The 26,176-nt window shown below is 38.9% G+C and overlaps 1 protein-coding gene across 1 annotated transcript in view; it reads left to right on the top strand.

The window, feature by feature from the left end:
• Window positions 1–26,176, top strand: part of SH3D19 (SH3 domain containing 19) — a 71,170-nt gene that overhangs the window by 14,818 nt on the left and 30,176 nt on the right. The window contains 3 exon segments of the mRNA XM_065736430.1: window positions 782–821; window positions 17,874–17,914; window positions 25,070–25,112. Coding sequence (XP_065592502.1) covers window positions 782–821; window positions 17,874–17,914; window positions 25,070–25,112 — 124 coding nt within the window.

The raw sequence follows: 26,176 nt of genomic DNA, 5'->3' as shown, positions 1-26,176 counted from the left end.
AATAGCACATCAATGATAGGCGTTTAAAATGCTTGTCTGATAGATCTTACCCTTACAAGTGTTTAATATTTCCTTTGTGCACTGGAGCTTTCAGAAATCAGTCACAACACAGACATATATCTAGGGCTGAAAAATTGTTTGTCAGAACATGCATATATGAGTTTGTGTGATCGTACTGTATAGATTGTTATTGCTAGTCCATCTCATTATTGTAAATAATCTACTCAACGTGCTCACTGAATAAACAAACCCTTTGTGAAAGCACAGAAAGATTCAGTGTCTAGAACATCCAGAAGTGGAAGAGTTAATGACGGGCTGCCATGCGTTCAGTGTATTTGCAGATGTTGCTGCAACCAGCTGCTGATTTCTCTCCCATCCTGTTAGGGAATTCTGCCAGCTGTGATTCATGGAATGATTTTTTTGCGCTGAGTAATCTGTGGTTTTTCTTTTTTCCTCTTCCCTCTCCCTTATTTTTACCGTAAACTAAAATCCTATTCATTTTAGGGGAGGGAAAGCTTCTAAAGCACTAATGTAGAACATTAAGTTCTATTTTGCGTAGAGGAATTTTAACAGATTTCAAACTTGCAATGACTTCACTTTCTCTCCAACTGAGTAGTCCAGTATAGAAAAAGTTTTATGCCAGAACCTTTATGCCAGAAGCTTTTTTCTTACTAGTCATATGGTGTGATAGTTCTTGTAAGAATTTTGTGCTAGTATTGCTAGTATGCTAGTATAAAGAACATCCAAGTTTTGTGCTGATACTCTGCCTCCTTTCTCACAGATCGCTCTGAGAGAAATAAACCAGACTGCCGCTCTTCAGGGTAAGAACCATATTCCTGTGTTTATTCTTCACTTGTTTTCCTTCTTTTCTGTACTTTTTTTTCTTTTGTATTATGGGACGAATTACGAAATTAGCCAAAATAAAAAAGATGGTTTTCTTCTATGTCTCTGTTTTGGTAACAGTAAAATAAAAAAAAACAAACCACAAAACAGCGAGGAAACAACCAACAACAAAAAACTAAATAATTTTATGTGATAAGCAAAATGAGACAATTACCCATATGTGTGAATTTGTTGGAGGAATTATCAGGGCTCCCTATAGTGTAATTGTGTGCACTTGAAGTTGAAAATGTTTATTATCATATATGTGGTTGTTTGATAGAAGTGATTTTTCACAGGAAGCCACTCACCACTTTCTGTTCTGTATTCTTTAGAGCTTTGGCTTTAGTAGCAGGGAAAATAATTCTTGTTTCAGTGAAGGGTAGCTACGCTTTATCCTGTTAACTCTGATCCTCTCATCCCTAAGACTTCAAAACTGGGAAAAGCAAGCAAAAAGATGCGAAACACGCACATATGAACATTTTATTTTTATCCAGAATTTCCATCTGAAGCTGCCAGAGACTTCCAAAGCTATTGATTTGTAAGGCCACACTTTCTGTTAGTTATTCTGAATTTTCTCAAACTTTTTTTCTCCTCTAATTTAAAAAAAGAAAAAAAAAGGTTCCGTTTTGCCTTATTTACAAACTCTTGGATCAGTTCTCTTTGTTAAGGATTAAAAACTCCATATCCAGTGATGGATAATGGGATTTTAATCAAGTGATTAAAATCAAGGATTTTTAATCTTTAAACAGACTAATGAGCAATGGTTCCCACTCCTTCCTGATGTACCTTTCTGTAGAACATCTCCGGTGCCCAGCATTCAGATGTGATAAGACCTTTTCATTTTATTTTGGTCTCATTTCTGTTGTTACATTTTTTCAGTACATTGGAATAGCTCTTATTGCTAAAAGAATGGAGGGAACTGTAACTTCATTGTTAAAGTCATTGTAAAGTCATTGTTAAAAGGACAGTGTGGTTCTGTGCGTGTCTGGTGGCTGCTCTGTGGCCACAGCAGAAGCAGCCTGCCTTATTTAAATGATCTATTCTTCTAATTGATATTTCTATACTCTGCGGTTCATCTCATACTTTAATGGCAGTGTTCTAATTTTGTGTGATGGATTGCTGGATGAGATTCTTATCCCCAGCCTGCCCATGTCGTCTCCGGGAAGGGAGCTGCAGGTGCCAGGAGACCAGCTTTTCTAGCCGTAAAAACTGAGGAAAACTAAATACTGAAGCATCTGAGACTTGAATTAAACTAGAGTGCATTATTTCTCATGTAATGCAGGCTGCATTTCAGAGCTGTTTGAATTACTCTGGGGAATATGTATGCCGTTTTCTGATGAGTGTCTGCAGCCATGACCTTTTCCTCTCTTGGGGCAGCTTGTGATGAGGGAAAGGCAAAATAAAATAGCTTAGTGGCATCTTTTCCATTTTTGTTGTTGTTGTTAAGCTGCATGTTGTGGGATGCATCTTTAAAGTGCATTATAACATCCCTCTCACGCTCTAAAGCTGAACAAAGCTACCTAGCAGGTAATTCACTTGGAATACAAAGTCTATCAAGTATTTCTGAACCGGAATGAGTGTAAAATTAGTGTAAAGAAAATTGAGGTGAACTTGGGGATACTAGTCAACTGCATGAAGGGTGTACGCCGTGAACCTTAAGATATTCAGAGGTGGAACAGTTGGTGTAAATCTTAATGATAGAGACAGAGAAGTAGTAATTTACATCATACAAAGCTCTGCTGAGTTCTTTTATCATGAATGTGGAACATTGGGACAAAAAGAAACAAAAAAAAGCCCTAATGTCACCATATTATATCTTTTTCAGGCTCTGAGAGGCTGCTTCAGTCCACAGAATGATGAGCTGAGTAAAAAGATCCTAAGACTGTATTCCTTGGGATTGTGAGGAGCTTAAGTGGGATCTTGGATGAGGCTGGGAAACTTGGGGATTGGATAAACAAAGACCTTAGTTGATGTTTATAAAGGAGGGAAACCCCTTATTTCTTTGTTAGCAACAGTCTGCTATACAGGAGAGATTGTCTACTCTCAGAAAATAGCCTTGTGTGCCACTGCCTCGATTTTTATTTATTTTTTCTTACATACTGGGACATTAATGAGACCAAAACAGGTGTTCCATGAATCAAGATAATACCTATTACTATGCTAAATTATACTTAGGGACATGTAATTTTGTGACCTAATATTAACCATCCTCCAATTATTAAATTCCTGGTAGTATTAAAAATGTGTCTATTCAGCAACAACAATTGGTAATGATTATTCTTACTTCATTTTACTGTCGGGTCACGCACTGCTCAATTAAGTCAAAAGTATTAGGTCCTTTAGTCTTACATCTCTAAATGTTTTCACACTGCAAATTACATAGTAATGATAGAGTAGAAGATTGCAGGTATCTGTGTGGTTCTAGTTAGTCCTTGAACATGACTAAATTTCACAGAAGGAACAGGATTAACAACGCTGTGTTGTGTTTTGTTGTTGGATTTTAACCTTTGGATTAAGGACTGCAGACCATAGAATCATGAAACACTATCTTGTGATATAACTCACGGTAGTCGATTTCACCTTGGAGTTGAGAGGATGGTGTTAACTCGAGAATGTAATGATTTTTTGGTAGATCTAGTTGTGTATCAATCACTCCATGTGAAGTAAGATTTTGAATTTTAAATCTAAGACTACTGTGAATATTTGCCCTCAAAATGGAGAAGAAGCTGGGTATCTGAAAGGAGGCTACAGGAAAAAAGGGGATGGACTCCTAGCAGGGTGTGTGGCGATAGAACAAGGGGAAACGGTTTCAAGCTCAAAGAGGGTAGATTTATGTTAAATATAAGGAAAAAATATTTTACATTGAGGGTGGTGAGGCACTGGATTAGGTTGACTAGGGATATCGTAGATGCTGTGCTTGTGGAGAATTTCAAGTCCAGAGTGGATCAGGCTCTGGGCAACCTGATCTAGCTGTGATATCTCTGTGCATTCCAGGGGAGTTGGACTAGATGACCTTCTGAAGTCCTTTCCAGCTCTAAGGGTTCTGTGATTCGATGAAATTGTTCATTTGTTCCTAAAATAGACTGTAAGCTTTATTGGCATGTAATGCACCTGCTGATCGTCTGTAATTTACTAAAGTTCTTTTATGGCTGAATCCCTTCGTTTGATTGAGTAAAATTGATCTTTTTTTTTCCATCTTAAATATATCAAGCCAACAATACAATCAGCTTTTGTTCCTTTATAAAGGAGCACTTGAAATAGCTGATCAAAGGAGCTACAGTTTCTTTTAGTGAGCTTCTGGTAAACCAAGCTGTCATTTTTATGAATGGTATTTTGTATCTTACTTTGGTTTTAGGTTTTTGTGTAGCAGAATTCCATTAGTGAAAGCTTCTCTGCATTTCTCTTTCCTCTGCCAGGTAACGTTGATCTGAAGAAATGGTACTTAATAAATATTACAATAGTGCTGTGACTGTATCTTAATGTGTTTTCCTAAGTCATCTGTGAAGTCTCAGCTGAAAGACACATTTTAATTAGGCTCTTATGGCTTTAAAGGAGCATGCACGAGTTGAGTCTTAAGGCACAGGCTAGACAATGCAGTCAAATGTTATTCAATTTCCACTTGAATTATAGAGGTTGTGAAGCCATTGTGAAGTTTAATACTTCAAAGCTTGCTAACGTATAGTGCAGGGTTGTGTTTAGAAGAAGGAGCAAATGTTAGACTTGACATTAGTTTTAATGTTGCATTCTTTTTACGTATAATTAGCTTTTCAATTTTTAAGGTGGAGATGTAGCAGTTGTCTGTTCAGCCTATGCTTATTTCTAGCGTGTGGAAAAGAGGAAGGTCTTAGTTGTGTATGCTCCCAATAAGTCAGAGATGGATGTAATAAGTACTTCTGCAGAAATCTCATCTCCTTCCCAAGCCCTGAGGGTGCAGTTTCACAATTGCCTTGAGCTGAGCTAAGCCTGTGCTACTTCAAAAGGCAGTTTCATTCCCTCCTTTGGGCCGTTATCAGTGCTCATATGGTTAGTTGGAGCAGAATGCTGATCTCCTAGGAGAAAAAAGAACTGTGACTCAATTTTACAGATGAAGTGGGTTCAGCAGAGGGAGGCAGACTGATTTCTTGCAAGTTGCACCATAAATCAGTGGTGGAGATGGAAGCAGGGGCTTGATATCATGACTTTTGTTGTTGGCATCTGAAAAGAAGAACCATGTGGCTCAGTTTTTTTTTTCCCACCAAGACCTGAATTTTGTGTTCAGCTGCTTGGAGCCTGGTGTAATCTTACTGGTTAAATGTGGTTTTGAAGTGGTGTGACTCGAGACTGGAATATGCTTGTGTGTCTATCCTTTGTTTATCATATTTTTTTTCTTTGGAGTATCACATGCTGTGTGTGTCAGTGATGTGTCTCCCCAGAGACGTGTAAGCTGGAGCAGTTTTGTGCAGTGTGTTTCTTTGCTAGCTTCCTTGCCTCAGTAAATCATTGTTTAGTTTCCTCTTTGCAATATTAATTTTCCTTGTTCAGTTTTTACTTAGCTCAAAATGAGAAATAAATGATTGTAGGTAGAGCAGAGGAATTAATTGAAGATGGGTTTAGCTTCGTTGTTTGCAATTAACTATCTTGTGAGTGTCTGGAGCTCATGGCTACAGATGTCTGTTTTAATGTCACTATTTTTTTTTTGCTTTTGTGTTGGGATTTTTGGCAGTCCATCTCACAGGTAGCAGTGAAGAGTTGTTGTGAATGGAGCATCCTGACCAAAGTTCCAGACTCGTTATTCTTAAACAGACTAGTGGGATTTGTTTTAATAAAAAAGCATTCTGTTCTTTGTATTTGCAAGGGGAATTTTGAAGGACTGTGATGCCCTGAACAGTTTCTTTTCTTGTCTGGGCCACTCTCCAGTGCTGATGTTAATTCACAATCGGAAATAATGCTGAGAATTAAGGGGCTGTTAGATGAATAAAAAGCAAACAAATCACGCTTCTTCGCTGATAGAATTTCAGTGTTCCTTTGGGAGTCCTGTATACACAAGCAAGCTTTGCTGTTACATCACCTGTCTAAGGAGATCCCATTGGAAGGTTCCAAGACCCATCTGAATGCAAGGCTGTTCTCCTTTGAGTTAGGATAAATGCCCAGAGTGTCAACAACTGTGGTAGACCTCAGTTCTAGTAAGGTGGTTTCAGAAAGCATATGATTATACATTATTATTCAGTGATGGTTCTTTCCTTTTAAATATCATTTTGACGCTGTTTCACTTAGATATTTTATTCTCTATAAAACAGCAGTAATTCTCTTTGAAACAGCCAGATGGTTTTGTCTTTTAAACCTGCAAAAAATAAACAGGCTGTAGGGTAGATGGAAGGTGTGGGATGAACTGGAATTATAAGTAATATGTGAGGGACCAAATTAATTGGGCATGTTTTTAATTCTCCTTTATTATTGTTCTTTGATTCCAAAGACATTGCAGTGACAAATAGCACATGGATTTTATCTGATTGGTGGGAGGGAGGGCTGGAAGAGAATTTTTTCGAAGTTATTTGTAATAGTCTCAAAGAAAACAGTAATCCTTCTAGGAGGAGGAGCTGCTAGGGTCTATGGGATATGTCTTGGGGCTGAAGGGGCAGACCTGGCTGCTTGTAAAGGTTCAGCTGAGAAGTAGTATTGCTTTGGATTCTTCCTGAAAGAAACTTGTGTTGGGGCTGTTACATGAAATTTGATTTAGTTTCCTAAGGATTTGTGTAGGTTTCTGGTTGGACTCAGGTCAGTATCTACATTTTTCTTCACCTCTGGAATTTGAGTGGGAGAGTTCAGTTTCTAGTTATATTGTGTTGGTTTCCATGGCCTCTTTCTCTAATGTACACAAGAAGGAAGAGATTGTTCGTTTTTTCTTTCTTGGTTTTTATTTTTTTTCTGAGTACTGCTTCCCTACTTTATTTTACTTCTTTGTTGTCTGGGAATCATTCTGGCATAGCTAACTGGTTATTTCAAGTAGTATCTGATTTTTTTCAGGTGGAATTTTGAAGTGATTGATCAAGTATTCTTGGAAAGCACGTTACAATTGCATCCTGACTGTATCATGAGGGATAAATGATTCCCAGTGGGGCTTGTCATACTGATAGTTTCTTCTATCATACTGTATTTGATGCTTGCTGTGCAGTTTGTGCAGCTGTATATTGTTAGTCTGTAGTCTTGTCTTTTGTATGACATTACATTTATCATCAAATGTTGATAGAAAATTTCTCTTTTCAGAGGTATTTTGCTCAGTGCTAGTGTTACAATTTGAATGTGGGATTTGTCCTTGTTTTGGTCGACTTCACAGGCTCACCTGACCAGGCTCACCAGCCCTTACTGTAGATGGATATGAACTGCATTTTCATCTGTTTCCATCTTTGAGCTCTATGAGTTGAAGTAAGAGTCAGCAGTGCAAAAAGCCATGCTGCTTGTTCCATTGGAGGCTACAACCCATGTGGTCACAAGTAGGTCCTTGCCACAGAGGACTGAAATTAGACTATACAACCCTAAATGTGGGAAGTATTTGAACAAGTATGTGTTGTTGCATTTTAACCACGGTAGAATTGTTGCAACAAGACTGTCAGCTGTTCTGTGTGCAGTGAACATTCCCAATCTTGTAAGGCCTGAGGCAGAGATTGATCTCTAGTTAAAGAGAGAAATCCATATGTGATACTCCAACCAGAAATAATGATTACTGTTGAATTTCTTTTGATATACAACATAATACTTAGTTCCAGCAATATAAAAAATTAAATAAATCCACATGAATGACCTCATGTTGTTCCAAGCAATGTTTTGTTTGGAATAAATGCTTTATAGCAAGAAATAACTTCATTGGTTCTTATTTTTTTTCTGTTACAGTTCTGTTTTCCCACGTAACTTGAATTTCTGCTTCCCAATCCCCCTCACACAGTGACTTCTAGTATTAATACAGAGCTGGCTCAGTCTGTTCTGATAGCATTTTGTGACTGGACCATTTGAGGAACCTTCTTTCCTATCCCTGGTATACAACTCATTTTGAGCAACTGTTGTAATGACAGTTGTGTTGTTTTACTAGCTTGTTTCCAGGCCTGTTAATAGCATTTAGTGCTGTCGGTAGATGTAGGCCAGACCTCTTGAAAGAGCAGTGATGTGGAACACGGGCAGTAATGACAGCTATGGGAGAGGCCTGCCACACTGTACTTCAGTATGGGACACCGGATTTCATTCCCTGCCACCCAATCTATCTTCTTTCTTCTGTGGATTGACAAGTAAATATGTTCTGTTAATTAAATATTTTACCATATGAATAGGCTTCAATGCTTTCTGTTAATAATAGCACTTATTTTTTCCATCTAGGGCAGGTCTGTGGTAATGCCAGAATTCTTTCTTTCCTTTAATTACTGTTCCCATGGTTATTTCTATGATGTCTCTTAGTGTTTAAATAGGCAAAATTTGCTCCTTAGTGTGGTAACTGCCTTGCAACAGGTGTTGAACAGGCATTTACATCTGTGATACAGCTGACGTTGTATGATGATACAAAAAAAAGTGTCATTAATGTTCTCGGAGCAGCTTAAGTAAAACTTGCCAAGATTTTCATGTTAAAAATCACAGTTTTTGAATGTTCTCCAGAAGTAAACAACCCTGGATTCGTATTTTAATTAGTAGAGTTCAACTAGTTGAAAGAAATGGCATATGATTTAATTCATATATGCTTCTAGTATCCACAGTTTTCCGTGGCAGGAAATGCTACAGGTTAACCTTGTGTTGCATGCAAATGTTTCTGACTCGTTTGAACTTGGTGCCTGCTGCTGTTACAGCAGAACTGCACTTTGTGCCTCTTGTGGTACAAGAGGCTGAGCTCTCATTCTCTATAGAACCAAAAAGTATCTTGTTTTGGAAGGGAGCTGTGAGGATTATCAAGTCCAACTCTTGTAGCTTTGATGCTTCTTGAGAAAATTCAAAGGCATTTGTTTTGGGTTTACCTGGTTTGTTTTAAACAGTTAGGAGGTCTTAAGTAAAAGGTCATCAGTTCAGAGACATAAAAGGCCATCAACCAGAGACAACTTACAGGGAGAGAGGGAGAGATGGTTGTTATCTAATATGTGAAAAAGGACAGGAGCAGTTCTCGGCCTTTTGAGTTAAGGTCAGTGCTTGGAGCAGAGGTTAGAGATATTACATGCAAGGTTAACCTGTATTCAGAGGTTTTAAGCTGACTGGAGAAATATAAAAGCCAAAAACCTGTCTTTGTAAAAATTAGAGATCAAGGATCAGAGGTTGAATTTGTTGTTAGGAGATAAGGATAATCCCAGTGGTAGATACGTTTTTTTTTGTTTTTGTTAATTCAATTGTCTGATTAAGCTGAATCTGATACTTGGCAGACCTTCAATTTCCTCTGCATAGTGTTGTGATGGCATGTAGTACATTGCTCGAAGTGTATGTGAAAGAGCTGTGTGTTCTGGGGATTCTTAAAGGCCAGGCGGGGCCTTGGTGTCTGTCTGTGAAATGCGCTGGCAGGGTGCTTCTTACTGCTGCTCCAGGAAGGTCCATTTTAATCTACATGGTGTTTGCTAGTGAAGTTAATTTTAGTTGAGTGAGGAAAGGTGATGATAATGCTTATTTCTTTGAATCTATAACTATCTGTTAGATGCTGCACTATTGACTCCTTTGCCATTTGAGGTCCGTGATATTATAATCAGGGTGTTCGATGGATGGTAGAGGAAGTTCCTCTTGACTTGCAGTGTGTTTGTATAGTAACCTGCTCCAAGATGAGTTGTGTTTCTCTGGGGAAGTGCTCTTAGTGGTTCAAGGTCCCCCTCTCTGTTGCTGAGGTATGTATCTTGAATGATCCTTCAGTGACTTCAGTGCTGTTGCCCACTCCATAGTGTTTTTGCAGTGTGTTTCAGATAGTAGATGTAGGTGTGATTTTAAGCTTTGGTGGTTGGTGCTTCTGTTTCACCCTTGGGCAAGATTTTGAGAATCTAAAAACGTGCTTCTTTTTCTTTAACTTTTGCTAGCAAATATGAGTTTTACTGATACATTACCTACATCCTTGTGTGCTCAGAACTACTAGCCTGCTATTACTTGAAAAATTATCTGTAACACGTCTTGGGGAAATGCTTGACAGTAATCTCAGAGCTTCTGAATCCTTTTAAGTGAATAAAAAACACTGTAGCTTAAGATCATGTTTAAACTTACAGAAAGGCATTGCATACCTACAGATGTATGAATGTATGGCTTATCATTATGTAGTGCAAGTTTCTGAGCAGTCAATTTTTGTCTTTTCTAACTGAAATCATGACAGAATTTGTGGTATAGAAGAAAATGAACACTTCAGTGCTTTTTGGAGGCAGGAAGGGAAAAGCATAAAGGTGTACATGCTGGAGCTGTGTGCAGTGCACTTTCTGGAAAGACAGGTCTGATGGAGGGTGTGGTGATGAGATTTTAAATTCTAATTTCTGTGGATGGCTCATTCTGTCAAGGTCAGTGCTACAAGTTCATGGTCCTGATGTATTGTAGGGTGTAACTGGGTGAGTCAACAGTTCATTGGAACAAAATGTGATCGTGCGTATACATGAATGTTGTTGTACTTTTTTGATGCTTTAACATGGGAGGGTTGAAAATGAGTGATTCTATGGATTGTTAAATATTTTTCTATTATTAATTAACAACTGGCCAATTTGAGGCAAGTGTGACTGTATACTGATGATCTTGTGAAAAACTTACTCAACTTTTTTGGCTGCTGGTTCACATTTACATTGTGTTTATGCTATTGTTTTTGTTTGTCTTGGTCATTAGTTAATAGACTTCAGTATATTTGATACATGTGTATTGATATATCGATTTTATAGACTTTGTGTCTTTCCACAACTAAATGTTTTAGTTCTCAATATATGCCTGCAATCAAAACAGTGAGGGAATTCCTTTTGTTTCCTTACTCACTTAAAGCTTAAGCTCAAGCAAATTTCATGCTGCTTACTTTGTTCAGATAGTCTACAAAAAAGGTGAGTTAGGCGAAAAGAATGTGACAGCCCTGTATGTCAAAGGGCTTGGTGTTTTCCAACATGCTTAGAAATTCTCTGGAGTGTTCAGCTGATGTTTTGGAACTGAAGTCATGCTGACATTGTGCTTCTCATAATCCCATTCCTGTGCCTGCGGTTGAACTTGGCATTTCAGATGCTTCTCAAAAATCTGGGTTTTATGTTACCTAATAGGAACTACATGTCACTAATCTCTTACTGGGTAGGATACAGATACTGCTTTAACTGCTGAGTGTAGAAGTGGTAGGGTCCCTATGAAGCGGGACTCCATTTTCAAACTCACAGAGGCCTTACGATGCCTCAAGATGCCCCTGAAACTCCTTCCTTGGAAGATGCGTGGTAGTTGAAGCAAACGGACCTGTGTTTTGCTAAATATTTTGGCACGGGAAAGAGATCTAGCCAGAAGAAGCTACATGTACGCTGTACTCCCTCAGTTTTATTACAACTCTGTAGCCTTTGTAGTCCATATGCTTGCAAGTATCTGAATGTTTGGCTTTGGATCCCTCAACTGTACCTCATTCCCCCCTCTTTGTGCCACTGCCGGGCTGTCATTCTTCTAGTCAGTGTCCTTTCATTCCTATCATTCTGCTCTGAAGCCATGCACTGTTTCTTTTCCTAGGCTTCCCAGCCTTTATGTTTTCTGAAGGCCAGCAGAAATGACTGTTTTTGGTGATTCATTATCTGTGCCCCATTCTTTTTTTCTTCTTTGATCTGGTTTGTTTTATATACACTGAAGTTACTATGCTGTAAAGCAAACATTTGTTTTTTTTTTACTAAATGTTTTTAGTGCTTCTAGTCATATCGTGACATTTAAATACCATTCTCCCTTTTGTAGAAGTGGATGCTTAAAAATAGCTTTTCTACTCTAACTATATGCTCTGTGAATTGCACAGACTATTGGAGAAAGTCTAATATCTGTGCTTTATAATAGTTAAAGACCCATAAAGACACATTGAGCTGTGTGGATACAAGTCAGCAAGTGTTTTCTGTGCCGTTGTCCTACTCATCCTTCTTGATTAATACAATTCATCCATGATGCCAATAATGAACGTTCTGGAGCTCAGTAAGCCAACAGGTTGTATTTTTATATGGAGAGATATATGAGGCAAGGAGGATTACCTGTCAGGGGCTACTGAAGACTTTGATTTACTGACTGAAATGCTAGTGCAAATAATTGAATCAGAGATCTGTTCTTGAGAAGCAAGCTTCGTTTTGCGTTGTTCAATTGTAGAAGTAGGGCACTGTCATCTCACTCTATTTGGAAATGCAAAAACAGCGTAGGTTTAAATGGTAAAGAATTTGTCTGTAAAAGCTGCGGTTTACAGCCTAGTTGTTTTATCTGATAGAGGCATTCTTCCCTTTTGTTTTTCCACCCTGTTTCTGTAGCCTTAATACAGGGGTGGCTGAGCCCAAGTTTCTGTCACTAGGGCAATTCAATTGTGTTGCGTTTAATTTACTGTACTGCATGACAGTGGTGTTGTATGCTTAAATTTATAGGTCCTTTCAACTACTGGAGATTTTACTGCTGAAGTTAAATTGCCATTAAAACAATTACAGTATAATTTCTAAATTTCCATCAAGATGCACTTATAGGTGTATCACAAAAGTGACTAAAAATTTCCTGTTAGATAGCACAGAGGCGAATTTTCATTCTCCTTGGCCCAACTTGAATAAGCAGGATCCTCCCTTCTTGTAACAGGCATTGTACTGGAAAGCGGTGTCTGTAAATAGGCTGACGAATGAAGACTCAGAATAAGATGATTCCTGCTCTGCGGATTTGCCTTTCTGTGATGGATATGTTCATATAGTCATCTTCAAGGCAAGATGTGATGCAGCCCGGGTTGTTGCTATAAGGAAAACATTAAGTGAGCAAGAGAATTCTGCCTAGTGTGTCCTTAGCTGTGGATCAGGAAACCATTCATTTGGGATATGCATGACCCAGGTGATTCAGATTCACGAAAGCAAAATTGGTGTGTTTAGGCTTCAAGATATAAGCTGGGCATGGTTAAGTGTGTAAGCTGTTGCAACCTGGTGACTGGAGTTTGCTGCAAGGCTTGGTGGGTGTTATGTTAGCATTTGCTGCCATGAACTGCTTTGACATCCTGCCACTGTTCTACCACAAAATTGAAGGTTCAGTTGCTGAAATACCATTCTCAAGTGTGACACTGATGAGCACATGAATATGTAAGAAGAGGTTGAAGAAAAAGCTAGTGAACATTTCTTAAAGGATTTCCCTATGCTGATCAATGTGAGCTGTTCTAATTAGCTGAACAGCTGGATTTTAGCTGCTTCTTAGCTATCTTCACTTGTCCAGATAGTGGCAAGTCACATTTGCTGCATTCGTCTAGTGATGCAGACATAGACATCTGCAGCATAGTGATGAGGATTGAATTGTCACTGGACTTAATTAGTGGTTCAGGATTGCTTGCTTTTCAGGCCAGACGCAAGAGTGAGGTGAAGTTGTATCAAGGTGAGTCTCATTTCTAAGATAACTGTGTCTGCACTATTGAGCATTTGATTTCTTAGGTGACTGGATCTTTATCAGCCTTTGTACCCATAGGGCCATGACAATATCCCATTACTTAGCAGGGAAGGAGTAGTTGTATCTGCATGTTACAATACCTGGCTGCTGCCAGCTGCTTTTTTCTGGTGCTGGTCTGACTTCCCAGTGAGCTGATCTGAACAACTAACATGAGTAGGAAACTTGAAGAAAGGATTAAATCTGCTTCTAGGAGGGCTGAGAAGCAAGCTGACCTGAGGCAGGACCAACGCTGAAAGGTTTGCTGTCAGATTAGCTCAACATATGGCATTAGTCACGTCTAATGATTTGTTTTGGTGAGCACAGTCCAAGCTGCTTCCCACAAGGAAATCCCCTGTCCTCCGCAGCTGCCCTTCACACCACTCCTCTTGAATCACCCCGGTGCTCATGGAGGCCAGCTGGAGCTCTTGGCTGGGCTGGCGGAGTACTTGGCAGTGTGAGGCAGACACTGTGCTTGTTATGGGTGCAGTCGTGAGGCTGGTCAGGAAGACGTGCAGCCATGTCAGCACCAGCATAAAAGAGCTGGAAGAGATGGTGGGCAGGGAGAAGGGAGCACTGCTGGCCCCACAGGTTTCTGTCTTAAATCAAGGGTGAAGCTGCATCTTGGGTAGGACGTGGGCTGTTAGAAAGGTAGCATGATTTATAAAGTAAGAGGAATATATGATGCCTTTTATCGTACTACTGTTTAACCTCACGTTAAATTCAACAACAGCTACTGAAAAGTTCTTTGCTGGCATTCCAGGAAATTACTAGATATTCAAAATAGCAATTTTTTAACATTTTAAAGGAAGCATGTCAAGTGACAATAACCATCACAACTGAAAATATGCTTAATAAATGTTCCTCACACAGGTGAGCCAGAGGGAGGAAAGCCCTGAATAACATGATGTGAATGGTAAATTGTGAGACTTGGTTGCAGATGCTTCAGTATATGTGTTTGGTTTTTTTTCTTAAGTGATCGCCTTTTTTTTTCCCCACACCAGACTTCTTTGTGTGTATAGGATGATGTATGCCCAACATCAGTCTGTTTGCTTACACCCACGAGCAGAGCTGCCTTGCAACCAGCTGGGGTAGATATCTGCCCCATGGGACGAAGGGTGACCTATGAGACCTCTTCCATATTACTGCTGTCTTGACCTACCTGACAACCTTCATCTAGCATGTGGAGCAACTCGACAGATCCCTTCTGAACCAGTTTGCATAAGTGCAAAGGAGTAGCAAGCTCCCTGTTTTGAGGAGCTGACTTTTGAAGCTCAGCAGAGCTTCTGCCTTACTTGGAAACTGAACAAATTTTGTGCAGTAATTTGACTGTCAGTGGGGTCTAGGATACATCCTTAGATGCTGGAAGAAGTGCTGTGGTTGTCCTCTCCCACCTGGTTAATGAGTGTGCAGGATGTGTGAAAGTTTGCATGTTTACTTGCTCCATATTAGGTAGGGCTGGGCTGGTGTTTGAACTAATGTTTATCAGTCTCAATGCCGTGCAAGTGCCCACTTTCTGCTGTTCATTCGTTTTTCTAGCGGCCCTTAGAGTATGGAATTCAGCCTATGCATGCTGTGGGACAGTGCAGGTCCTGCTGCCTCCCTCCTGGGCTGGGTGTTGTCATGTCATCCTCCCAGTTCTTATGTAACTGTCTGGAGAGACATGCTGGGTCCAGGCTCAGAGATCCCACGCAGATAGTACTCCAGCGTGCTTTGTTTTCCCTTGACATGGGCATTTGTGTAGTTTGTGTGCTCTGATTCGCTGCTGTCCCTTACAGGCAGGAGGAGTGGAGCCGGTGGGAAAGAGGCAGTGTCTCCATTAAGTGGAATTACTGCTACAGCTCCTACCACATCAATTAGGAGAACTGAATTTGATTTGGTATTAATAGATATTAATAATTACTTGGATCCCTTGAGGAAAACATGTGGTCATTACCAGTGGAGCAGAGAGGGGTGTTAGCAACCTCAGCACTCCTCATTCTGCAGGATGGGACAAGAGACCAAAAATTGTGGGCTGAAGCAATAGGGCAGGGTTGGCCTAGCATCAAGTGTGGGTATTACTGCATTCTGCCCTAAGAACGGGATCTTTTAATTACTGAGGTTTAGTACATAGCAAAGTTAAGGAATTTTCAGTCTCCTCTTGTGGTTTCATGGTAAACAATAATCTCAATTCATTCCCATTTCTTTGTTTTCACAAGGCTTAAATAATTTCAAGTTCAAGGTGACTTAAACTCTGAATGTAAGAAATGCAGTGCTTTGCCAATAGAGAGGGAGGGTTTTGCTGATAACCTGTTAATACAAAGAGGAAGAGAAAAATTGTCTTAAAAGCTTGCTTTTCTGTTGTATTTTGTTTATAAGTTACTAATTTTTCTAACAGAACCACATTATTCTGGGTTTTATTTTACATGGAGAGTTGTATATGTGAACTGTTTGGCTGATGATCCATTCATACTTCAGCTACACTGGGTTGATTTCATGGAAGAGTTTTTGTTTCCTTGCTCTTTTGCATTCTTTTCTATGCTGTTTTTTTGGTCAGTATGGTGCTGACTTGGACTTCTGTATATATGGTGGTTTCTATGACTTGCAGCTGCAGGTGCCTCCTCACATCTGAATGTGCTTCTCAGATTCTGAAGCAAATTGAAATCAAGTGCTCTTGACAGCTGAAGAAAGGACTTAACCTGTTCCGTTTGGGTCTTACTTATAATTTAGTGCTCATACATTATAGATTACCTAATTTCCTGCTTTAAACCTTAAGAAAATGCTGATTTCTGAGTATAGAAAGTATTTGCTCCTCCAAAAGATTTCAGATTTGTTAGCAGACTTTGGTCTCCTTCCTGCCCAATCCTAAAAAATAATAGAAATAAAGCTCTGAATATTGCAGTTTAATCATAGTAATGAAGGCAGAAGAATAAGGCTGCAAAAATGGGCATCCAAAAGAAAGAGTTGAGTTATAAGGAAAAAAAAAGTTACGTCATGGAGGAATATACAACTGAAAATGTTTCGTGAAGATAAGGCTGTCATGATGGAACACTGTGAAGGAAATTAAGATCCCCCTTCTGCTGACAATGTACAGTGAAATAGGACTGATGGAAATGTTTTCTAGTGCTGCTTTGCTAGCTGTGGGGATAGGGGCCAAGCCACTTTAGAACTGTTTCTAGAAGCAGACTGATAGAGCTTGCTTATCCTAGGTGAGCCAAACTATTTCAGAATGCAGTTTGGTCAGAGCAACGTCCATTTCTAGTCTTCAGAGGGAGGATGTTCTCTATCCTTGTTCTTTGCACGTGTCACTTTCTTCTCTCCTCTAAATCCCCTATTCCTCATCCCACTGAAGCTGCAGTCATCAGCGGTTGCAGTGGAAGTGCATGCCGAGCCAAAGCGAGCACTGGCAGTCTGTGTGGCGTGCCTGCTCTGTGCACGGAGGGAGCACTGCAAAGTGCTCGTGCCTTCTCTCTAAGTTTCCTGCTGGTACTGCTGCTGATGAAGAAGGCCATATGGGGGTGGTTCCAGAAGAGACTTCATTAGTATATCTTTCTACTGTAATTAAGTTAATGTATTACCCTGTGTCTTCTAAAGCTGATTTGTAGCCTTTAGAATGTGCTGAATGATGACATCCCCCTGTGTTCTTAACCCACTGTGTTGCAAGAAAGAGCCTTTTTCTGTAGGTTATTTTTTGCATGTTTTCTTAATCTGCTCTGTAGCTTAGTACACGTGGCATGTTTATTAATATGATCTCTGTCAAGTTAGCAGCAACTATGGGAATAATAATCTCAAGTAACTTTTGCAAAGTTACTGAAGGCTGTTTAGTCTGTTAAGTAAGACCTTCAGGAGAGAGTCATAAGAAGCCTTAATCTTACCAAGAAAACAAATGAGCTGGCAGAAGGAAACATTTTTCTGTCCTTGTGTGTCAACTATTTTTTGTTCATGTTGTATTCCTGTCTAACCCCACCCACTAACCCCACCCACTAAGTTATTACTGAAAAATGCAAACTCAACTGAAAGTGGAGATCAGATATTAAGTAACTGTTAAAAATATGTAATGGAGGAGCTGTAGATGTTTGCTTGGCTGTGTAAGTTATATTTATTTAGAAAAATGTTCAGTCATTAAATGCTAATGATCTGAGAATATACACTCCTACATGGGCTCTTCTCCAGGTGTTGTGGTCAAGTGAGACAGAATGCGAACTTGAATACGGAATCAAGAGAACAGGTGTCTTCAAAATTGGCTTACTATCTTTGACTGTCTTTAAGCGAAGCTGTAACCTGGTTGGCATTAGAAGGGGTTGGTTATGGTTGTGTACCGCATGGGGGTTTGGACATCTTTATTTAAGACTGGGGCAAAATGAATTTGGCAAGCTCTGTGTAATGTATAGGTATTCTCTACACAATGTTGCTTAATTCTCCTTGAGACATTAACCACTGAGTAATCATTTTTTGTTTCCTTTATTAAGCCAAGGACCCTTGTCATCCATAAGAGCAGCAATCAAGAGATGTAAGTCTGTTTTTGTTTTTTCTTGACTGTCATTGCATTATACAATTGCTACATCTTCATTTTTAGTTACTGATTAACTTTGTGAAAGAAAGTAGAACTGTCTAAGATAACTTTGAAAAGCAAATTGCTAACAGCCTTTGGGGGTGGGGAGAGAAGACTGCAATTACTTTTTTTTTCTCCCTTTGTATTACTCCCTCTTATTGCTTTGCTGATGATCTGTTCCTTTTTGCTGGTTACTAATGTTACCTTATTTGAGCAGCAGAGCATTTGTGCACAGACATGATCAATCTTTGAAGAACTTGGGTTACATATGCCCAGTTTTAAGGTCATGTGACAAACTAGAAGCTTGTTTCATTTCAGGAGGAATCTGCAGCGCCTGTTTGTTGGCTATACTGGGAACAGGTTTAGATGTATGTACATTACTTATTTTTGGAAGCAAACAACTTTTTCTAAATCTTGAATGAAAGGGCAATCTCTTCTTCCCTATTTTTAACTTCTATTTCCTGCTTTTGAATTTCCAGACAGAGAATTTCTTCAGCTGCATTCTCTGAACTATTTTATGCTGTTACTTTCTTCTACTTTACATTTGTATTTCATTTCTGTCTATGATTTCAATTTCATACTGAAGAAACAACAGGGAAAAATACATTAGTGTATGTGCTAGTGATTTGTTTCTTCTGAATCTGTTAGTCAGGGGCTCATTAGCATGGATTGGATTGGAGGCGGTGAAAGGAGATCATGAAAGCTTCATTCAGGGCAAGTCTACATGATGCTGTAGTTAAAATGCAGCGCATTATCTGTGCTATTGCTGCCATAAATAGGAAGCTGGAAAACAGAGCACTGGATCACAGAAGGCCTTTTGTCATCGAGTCAGGAATTAGTTAGAGTCTTTATAAGCTCCAGTTCTCCTCTAACTGTTAAGTGATCTGAAATGGTTTAGAAAATGTAGTAGCAAGCAATGCCTTGTTTTGATGCACAATCATTTAATGATACATATCTAGTTGAGGAGCTGTGATTCTGTATATATTATAGCATCATATTTAATGATGCTAATATGTGAATAACCTTAAAACCTGAATAACATGAATTATCCACCTGATAGGAAAGTACTTCCATGCACTTACCACGGCATTGTACGTGAAACCTTGGTCTTCTATATGCCATTAACCGTAACTGTGGATGGATCTAAATTAAAAATTGAGCTTGAGTAACTCCTAACTCTGCTTGCCATTAATCTGGAAAAGTTCAAGTATTGTCTGCAAGAATACCGTTCTCTAGCAGCATCAGAAATCTGTTTTTATTCCTTATCCACAACTTCTGTGGTCTGCCTATCTCTAATTTTCAAGAAACATGATAGGTGTCTGCAGGGTTTCAACCTTATAACCTGTGTACAATGCTGAAGCTCACTCACTTACTGATAAGTCTCTCCCCATCTCATGGCCTAATATGGTGAGGACTTAGTTTTCCTTTTTGGCCATGCTGACTACAACTCTGAGTGGAAAGATGTTATCATTTTGTTTCAATTGCTCAGCAGATGAAGCAATTGTTTGAACAAATCAAGCATGTAAGTGTGAGATGTGCTCAGGAAACAGTTTTTCATCTGAACTCTTCACAATTTAGTCCTGGATTTTTAATGACAATCTCAGCCAGGACAATAACACTCAGAGTGGTGATGCACTGGAACACGTTGCCTAGGGAGGTTGTGGATGCCCTGTCCCTGGAGGCATTCAAGGTAAGACTAGACTGAATGTGGCTCTGGGCTGCCTGTTCTAGTGGTTGGCAACCCTGCCCACAGCAGGGGGGAGTTGAAACCAGATGATCTTTGAGGTGCGCTATTCTATGATTCCAAAGCCACTTCTCACTGAAATTAGAACTATTTCCTTGGACGCTTGAGGCTGGAGGATGCCAAAGAAAGTAAAAAGTGCTGCAGTGGTGAAACAAAGGGCAGTGGTGTTTTTGCTCACTACTCCCCTCTTCCAGAACAGGCTGGCAGAAACAAGCCTGCCATAAAATGTTGGAAAAACCTTCAAGCATGTTCCATTCTGTTCTAGGCAAATATGTGGCTGATTGAAAGATGTGTAACAGCTTGTATACACTTTGAGGCTATGTCTTCCCATTTGGCAGTTTTGCAGTCATTTTTGGCTGGCTGTTTTGTTTGCTTTTTGTCTTGGTTTCAATTCTCTTCAGGGCTTCGTGGGTTCTTTTGGCTCCCACTTTTTCCCAGCAAGATCAGTCTTGTGACCTGGTTCTCTCCCCGTCTGCGCAAGCATTTGGGCTGGCATAATGTACAGAATGGTGTGAAGGCAGGAATGTGCAGCCCAAAGGTGTGGAAAGGAGTGAAGTGTATTCATAAATTTCTGCTATCAAATTTGAGTGGAACTGTAGTCATGCTCTACAGGTGTAGTTACAAAGGTTTTTGTTCCACCACAGTACCAGCCTGTGTGGTACCCAGCAGTTTGGTTAGCTGTGAGAATGCATCTGACCTGGTTTTTGACTAGGTCAGGCAGTGAAGTTCTTCAAAGAAGAGCTGGAGATGCAGGAAACAGATTGCTGTTGGGGGTGGCATGCTGCTTCCCCTCTGCTGCCAGTGGTCTGAGCCCAAAGAGAGCAGGATCAGAGAGATAAAATGAACAGAAACTGTAAAGAAAGTGCTCTTTTTTTTTTGTTTAACATTCTGAACTCAGTCACTGTGGGGTCTTAGGACTGTTAATGTTCCAAGGGGGGATGGGGAGGGGAAATAATTAGCCTTTCGAAGGGAATTTGGGCTGCCCTATCTCTTTTAGCTGTGTTGAAGCATCAAATCCTAGCAAGCCTAGCACTGACATCAGAAAACCTGACATTTCCCGAAATTCCTGTAAACAGAAATAGAAGGAGCAAGACCTCCCCCTTGTGCCAAGAAATGTACTTCAGCTGTTGTTTCTGAGTTGTATGAAAAATTCCCATTAGTTTGTAACTTTACTTTCATATAGTGTAATGAGATCTTCGATTGAATTAGTTTTTTATGTATTTAGCTTGAAGGACTTGCTCATTTTAGCTCCCTCTACAGAAGGCATCTCTGCAGCCATGTACCACCCTCAGTACTGCAAAAACCACAGGTGTGTCCTCTTACATGGAACCAGTCTGTCACCTCCTCTGGTTTATTACATGGTAGGCAAAGGAGGGAACCTTTGTCTACAATTATGGCTCTGTCTGAGATACCATAGTGAATAACCTGTTCCCTCCCTAGGCATTTATTCAGTGAGAAGGCTAACTTCTCAGTCTAAAGTTTGTGTTTCACATTGTCTGTGGTAGAAAATTCTAGCCTGATGCTGGAAAAGCATTGTAAGAATGGGTATTTTTAAATAGTAGCACATTTGTTTGTTGTAAAAAGTAATATTATTACTTTAAAACCCATTGATAGTAGTTAATGTGAATTAACTGAAATAGTTGAAACTGTGGTTGAAACTACGTTTACTCATACCTGCTGGAAAGAACAATAGATAAAAGTCATCAGAAAAAATTGAAGTTTCATTTCCCACAGTGTTTGGGTTATCTGAGGTTATGATTCTAATCTTCGATAGCAAATGAAACTTGCTTTTAAAACAGCCTGTGGTGACAAAACTGTTCACAATTTCATATAGTTTACTAATGGAAATGTGCAGATATTATGTAGTGTTTCTGTTGTGGAAGCACTCAGCATGCACAGCAGGAGGGAATCTGAGCAGATCCCTGAGTGAACTTTGTTGTTTAAAAAAGTTGTCTGAAAGACTGTAAATTCTAGCTCAGCTCTCTTCATAAGACTCAAAAATGCATATCAGGCTGCTCTTGTCACCAACTCATCTATATCATTGCAATTTGAGTCTGTGGTATTTTGGGTGTTAGTGTATTTTTACAGGCATCTTGAGCTCCTGCACCATTATCTGTATGTGTTTCAGGTGTATATGAAATAGCAAATTAGCTTAAATAGTACAACCTACAGAAGAAACTGGAGGAAAAACACATTAAAACATAACAGGCACAAACAGTACCTTTTACCACTACACGTTCAAAAATAATTGGATAAAGCCACTAAATACTGCTTAAAAGAAATGTCTACCAAGAATGAAGCTCTAAGTCACTCGTCTCTTCTCTGTTTACTGAATTACTATTAATCCCTTCCTTTAATCTGCTTTAACAGATTAAACATACTTGGATGCCTCATTGACTTTAACAGGAATACATCCTTGTATTTCTGGTGTCCATATTATGTGTGGTTTGACATTCTTTCTTTCTCTCAAGACTGGTGGAATTATAAGAAGAAAAGGTGTGGAGTTTGTGCAGTGAGTTTTCATCTCCTACTCCTTCTTCAACCACTTTTACTGTTTATTTAAAAACCACTGTGTGTGTGCAGTGGATGTATCAATGCTGATCACCTAGATCATTGCCTAATGTGGGAGTGGAGGGATTTGTGCAAAATCTGCACTGAAATAGTTCTTCATTGACTCTCCTGATTGTGAAAATGTTGTTTGTTGTTGTTTTTAAATATATCACAATTTGAAATCTGGAGAAAAATCAGTAGTATATTTTTTCAGGGCAATTTACTTAGTGTGGAAATATTAGGGTATGAAAGGAGCACACAGCGAGAAAAATGGTTTGTAGTTTTTTTTTGTTTTTAAGTGAAGTGTGTGTTATGCTTTAAAAATCCATGTATTCCCTCATACACTTTTTCATTCAAATTCACTTTGAATGGTAAAGGAATAAAAGCTATGCCAGTCCAGAGGCAATGACTTTTTTAGGAAGTTTATATTTTCTTTTCTTTAGTGTTTGTGCAACTCCAAGGAATACCTCAGAGCAGAAGAAGCAGTGGCTTCCACTTCTGTTCTCCTGTGAATTTCAGAGCTTCCAAAATAAAAAATGCTCTGAAAATGTGTTAGTAAGAAAAGCAGGAAAGCAAAAAAAAAAAAAAAAAAGGAAAGCAAGTGATGGAAGGAGAAAAGAACTTGGTCAAAGACCTTTAAAAAGAAATGTTTATAATAAATATTTATATTCATGAGCAAAACTTGACTCCAGAAGTGCCTGGGAGCTTTTGTTTCAAGCAACAGATTGGACACATTTGAAAATGTATAAAATGCTTTTTTCTGTCGGTGACATTATTTTTACATCAAGTTTTCATGTGTTGCTTTCTAGTTAACTTGTTTATTTGATATTCAGAGTAAACAAACTGCATAGCTCTCTGTGTCTCACTATAATTTTGTAGTTTCTGTTTATAAAGGAAATTAACTATTTTAGGTTTTTCTTATTTTTTTGTAGTAACTTCACTGAATAGAAATACATTTAGAATTTTGTGGGAGAAAACAGTATCCAGTATTTATGTAGGAATGAAAAAAGAATGGAAGAAATTGACAGGTTTTATTGGTTTAGCTCTACATCCCTCAGTAATTAGTTTCAAGTTCTAATTACCATTGCAATTTGGATGTACTCCAAGCAGTTGTATTGAATACAATTACCAAATTAACTCTTACACTCTCTTTTGCAAATGTAAACTCAGAAGAGGTTGGATTGGTTGTTTGAGGGTTTTTTTCATTGTGTTTTTGTTTGCTTGTTTGTTTCCTTGAATGTGTGAGTAGGGTGATTGCTGTGTTGAGATCTGTGGTGGAAAAAAGTGAAGTTGATGTGTTGTTTATGTAGAGCGTTTCTATTTATTTGTCTTAGCTAAACTGTTTTACAGAACTGGGCTAGAAGATGAGCTGTTATGCCTGAAACTTTGAGGTGTGCTTCCTGCTTGGGCCAGTATGCTTGTACCTCTTTATTAGGTGGGAGTATGAATTATGGCGTCCCAGCTTCTTTGGCATCTGGGTCAACTTCTCAATGTAACCCATTGTTTTTTAAAAGAAAAAAGCACAGGCACAAATAAACCATGATTTTAAGCTAAATGAAGCATTCCAAGGGATTTTTTTTCCCCTCCCTTTATTCCTACCCTTGTGCTTTGTTGAGCTATACCTTGGACTTCTCCATATCCGGTTATATTCCTCATGGTTTATTTTGACAGGGAGACTTCTGAACACCCATTATTAAAATCAGCATGGAACTAGAAATGAGATCTGCTTCTGTTTTTTTTTTTTAAGACGCTATAGTGTAGATAGACATTACAATTGTCCTTTTAAATCTCTGGCATATACGCTATTTTTGTGTGACTAACCCACTTGATCATAGTTTCTGGCTCTGGAGCCTTGGTTTGTTCTCTTTCACCTCCTCTTCCTCTTCTGTAACCCCTTCTTTTTTTCCTCTAGCACTCATGAATAGTGCACATCAAAAATGCCCCGTGGAAGAGGTACGTGTGACACAACACTGTGTGGTGCTCGAATCAAGTATGCTTTGCTGATTTCAGATTTCAGTTACGATTCTGTGGTGGCACAGAAACAGCACAGTCATCATCTTACACACAGTAAAATTCTACCGCTTCCTCAATTGCCTTTCGTATGCAAAAATTTGTCCCTCAGCCTATTTCTTTTTTTCATTTATGACATTCAAAATGAGAACCTGATGTGGCCATTGGGAAATTTATTTGATTATAAATAAGTATGGCAAAAAAAATAATTAAAAAAGGACAATTTATAACAATGGTTTAAAAAGGGTTGCTAACTTTTAATACACAAATGATTACACTTGTAAGAGTTTTCTTACTGGGAACATTACCTTTTTTTATGTTTTTTACACGAATGAGGGTGAAATATCTTAGTTTTTCTGCGTTTGTTTTTCCTTCTTGAAAAGAAAAAGACATTTACAAAAAGATATCATCTTAGAAATGAGCCGTCAAAAGTGAATTCAGATGTATTTAACACCTGAAAGAAAAAGATAAGCTTCAACTCTAGGGGTCATTGCTATGCTAAAGACAGGAATGTGTGCTGAGGAGGAAGAAAATGGCCAGGACCATCTCTTTTGGTAGTATCTTGAACACAGAATGACTAAGTGATTTCAAAGTGAATCCTAAACCTTTATAAACCTTTCTCTCATATTTAATTGAAACAGTGATTAAAAAGTAATCCGTGGTGTTTCTTGGAATCTGGGATTTATGATCAGATGCTGTATGCTGTTTCTTTTATGGTGGATGGTAAGGGCTATGCTATTGTCCTAAACTATGTGCTGTGATGTTGTATTTTAACTTTCTCCAAACTTCTGTTTCTTGTCCTTAAATAGCTTCTCGGACTTCTAGCCATAGCGAACAGCAGAGGGATAGAAGGTATGATGCAGTTATTTATTTTACATTTAGATGTTACTTTAAAACTTGTTAGATTTTATCACAGCATTCCTTTTTATGCCTTTCTCTAGTTGCTTTTTTTTTTTTTGCTTCTTGTTAACTTTCATGTGTTTAAAAATAAATTAGACTTGGAATAAAACCGAAATGCTGTGATATTTAAATGCAGGGTGGACTAAGAGATGGAGTTTTCTGCTGGAGTGCTGCATGTATCTTCAGAAAACACAATGCAACCAGACAGCAAATCTGTATGGAACTTTTTGCATTTCCTTACATAAATTTATTTAAGTTAACTTCGCAGTGAAAATAAGCACGCTCTCAGGCTCAGTATCACACATTCTGGTTTTTCGAAAGGTTTGAGAAAAGGAGGTCAGTAACCTGAATGGCATTTGAAACAAATTTGTGAAGAGACTGCATTCCTCTCTGTTTAATTTCTTTCCTACCGTTTTAGAACTTAGGTTTCTGCAGTTTTTCTGTTAGCAGACAGAAGTTTCTGTAGCAGATGCTTCAAGTACCCACAAAGCTCACTTCTCAAAATGTGTTTTATGCAGGACTGTAGATAAATCCACGGTATTTGGGGGCTGTGTTTGGAAAGCATGTGCTGTTGATGCAGCTTATCCTCTCAAGCAGTTGTTGCAGCAGTAGAACAGTGCAAGTACTTCTGGGTCCCTGTTATACTAGATGCTGTAAGCAAAGAAGCTCTGTCCCGAAGGGCTTGTGAGGTGTGCTCTGCCCTTCCTTCAGCACAGTGGGAGGTTTCCCCAGTAGTCTTCAGGGTAGACAAGCTTATAGGTAGTCAGCCAGAAGCAGTATTAACTATCCCGCTGTTTTCACCTTGCAGTAGGCTAAGGGCAAATGCATGATTAGTTCTCGTTATCCCTTGAAGACTAAGACTTCTTCCATCTAATTGAGTTACATTTGTATTTGGATGCTTTTAGCATGTAAATTCTTTCACTGAGCCTATAAACCTACTTTTTGGCTTAGGCATTTAATTAGGCGTTCTGAATGGAAGCCTAAGGGCTTATTAGGAAGGTCAGGTAACTTGCTTT

The sequence above is a fragment of the Cyrtonyx montezumae genome, unplaced genomic scaffold (assembly GCF_038088225.1).
Source record: "Cyrtonyx montezumae isolate F1298 unplaced genomic scaffold, pur_monq_1.0 scaffold_2, whole genome shotgun sequence".
NCBI lineage: Eukaryota > Metazoa > Chordata > Aves > Galliformes > Odontophoridae > Cyrtonyx > Cyrtonyx montezumae.
Note: the sequence above shows the minus strand (reverse complement) of the source record. Positions and strands in the feature narration are given on the sequence as shown.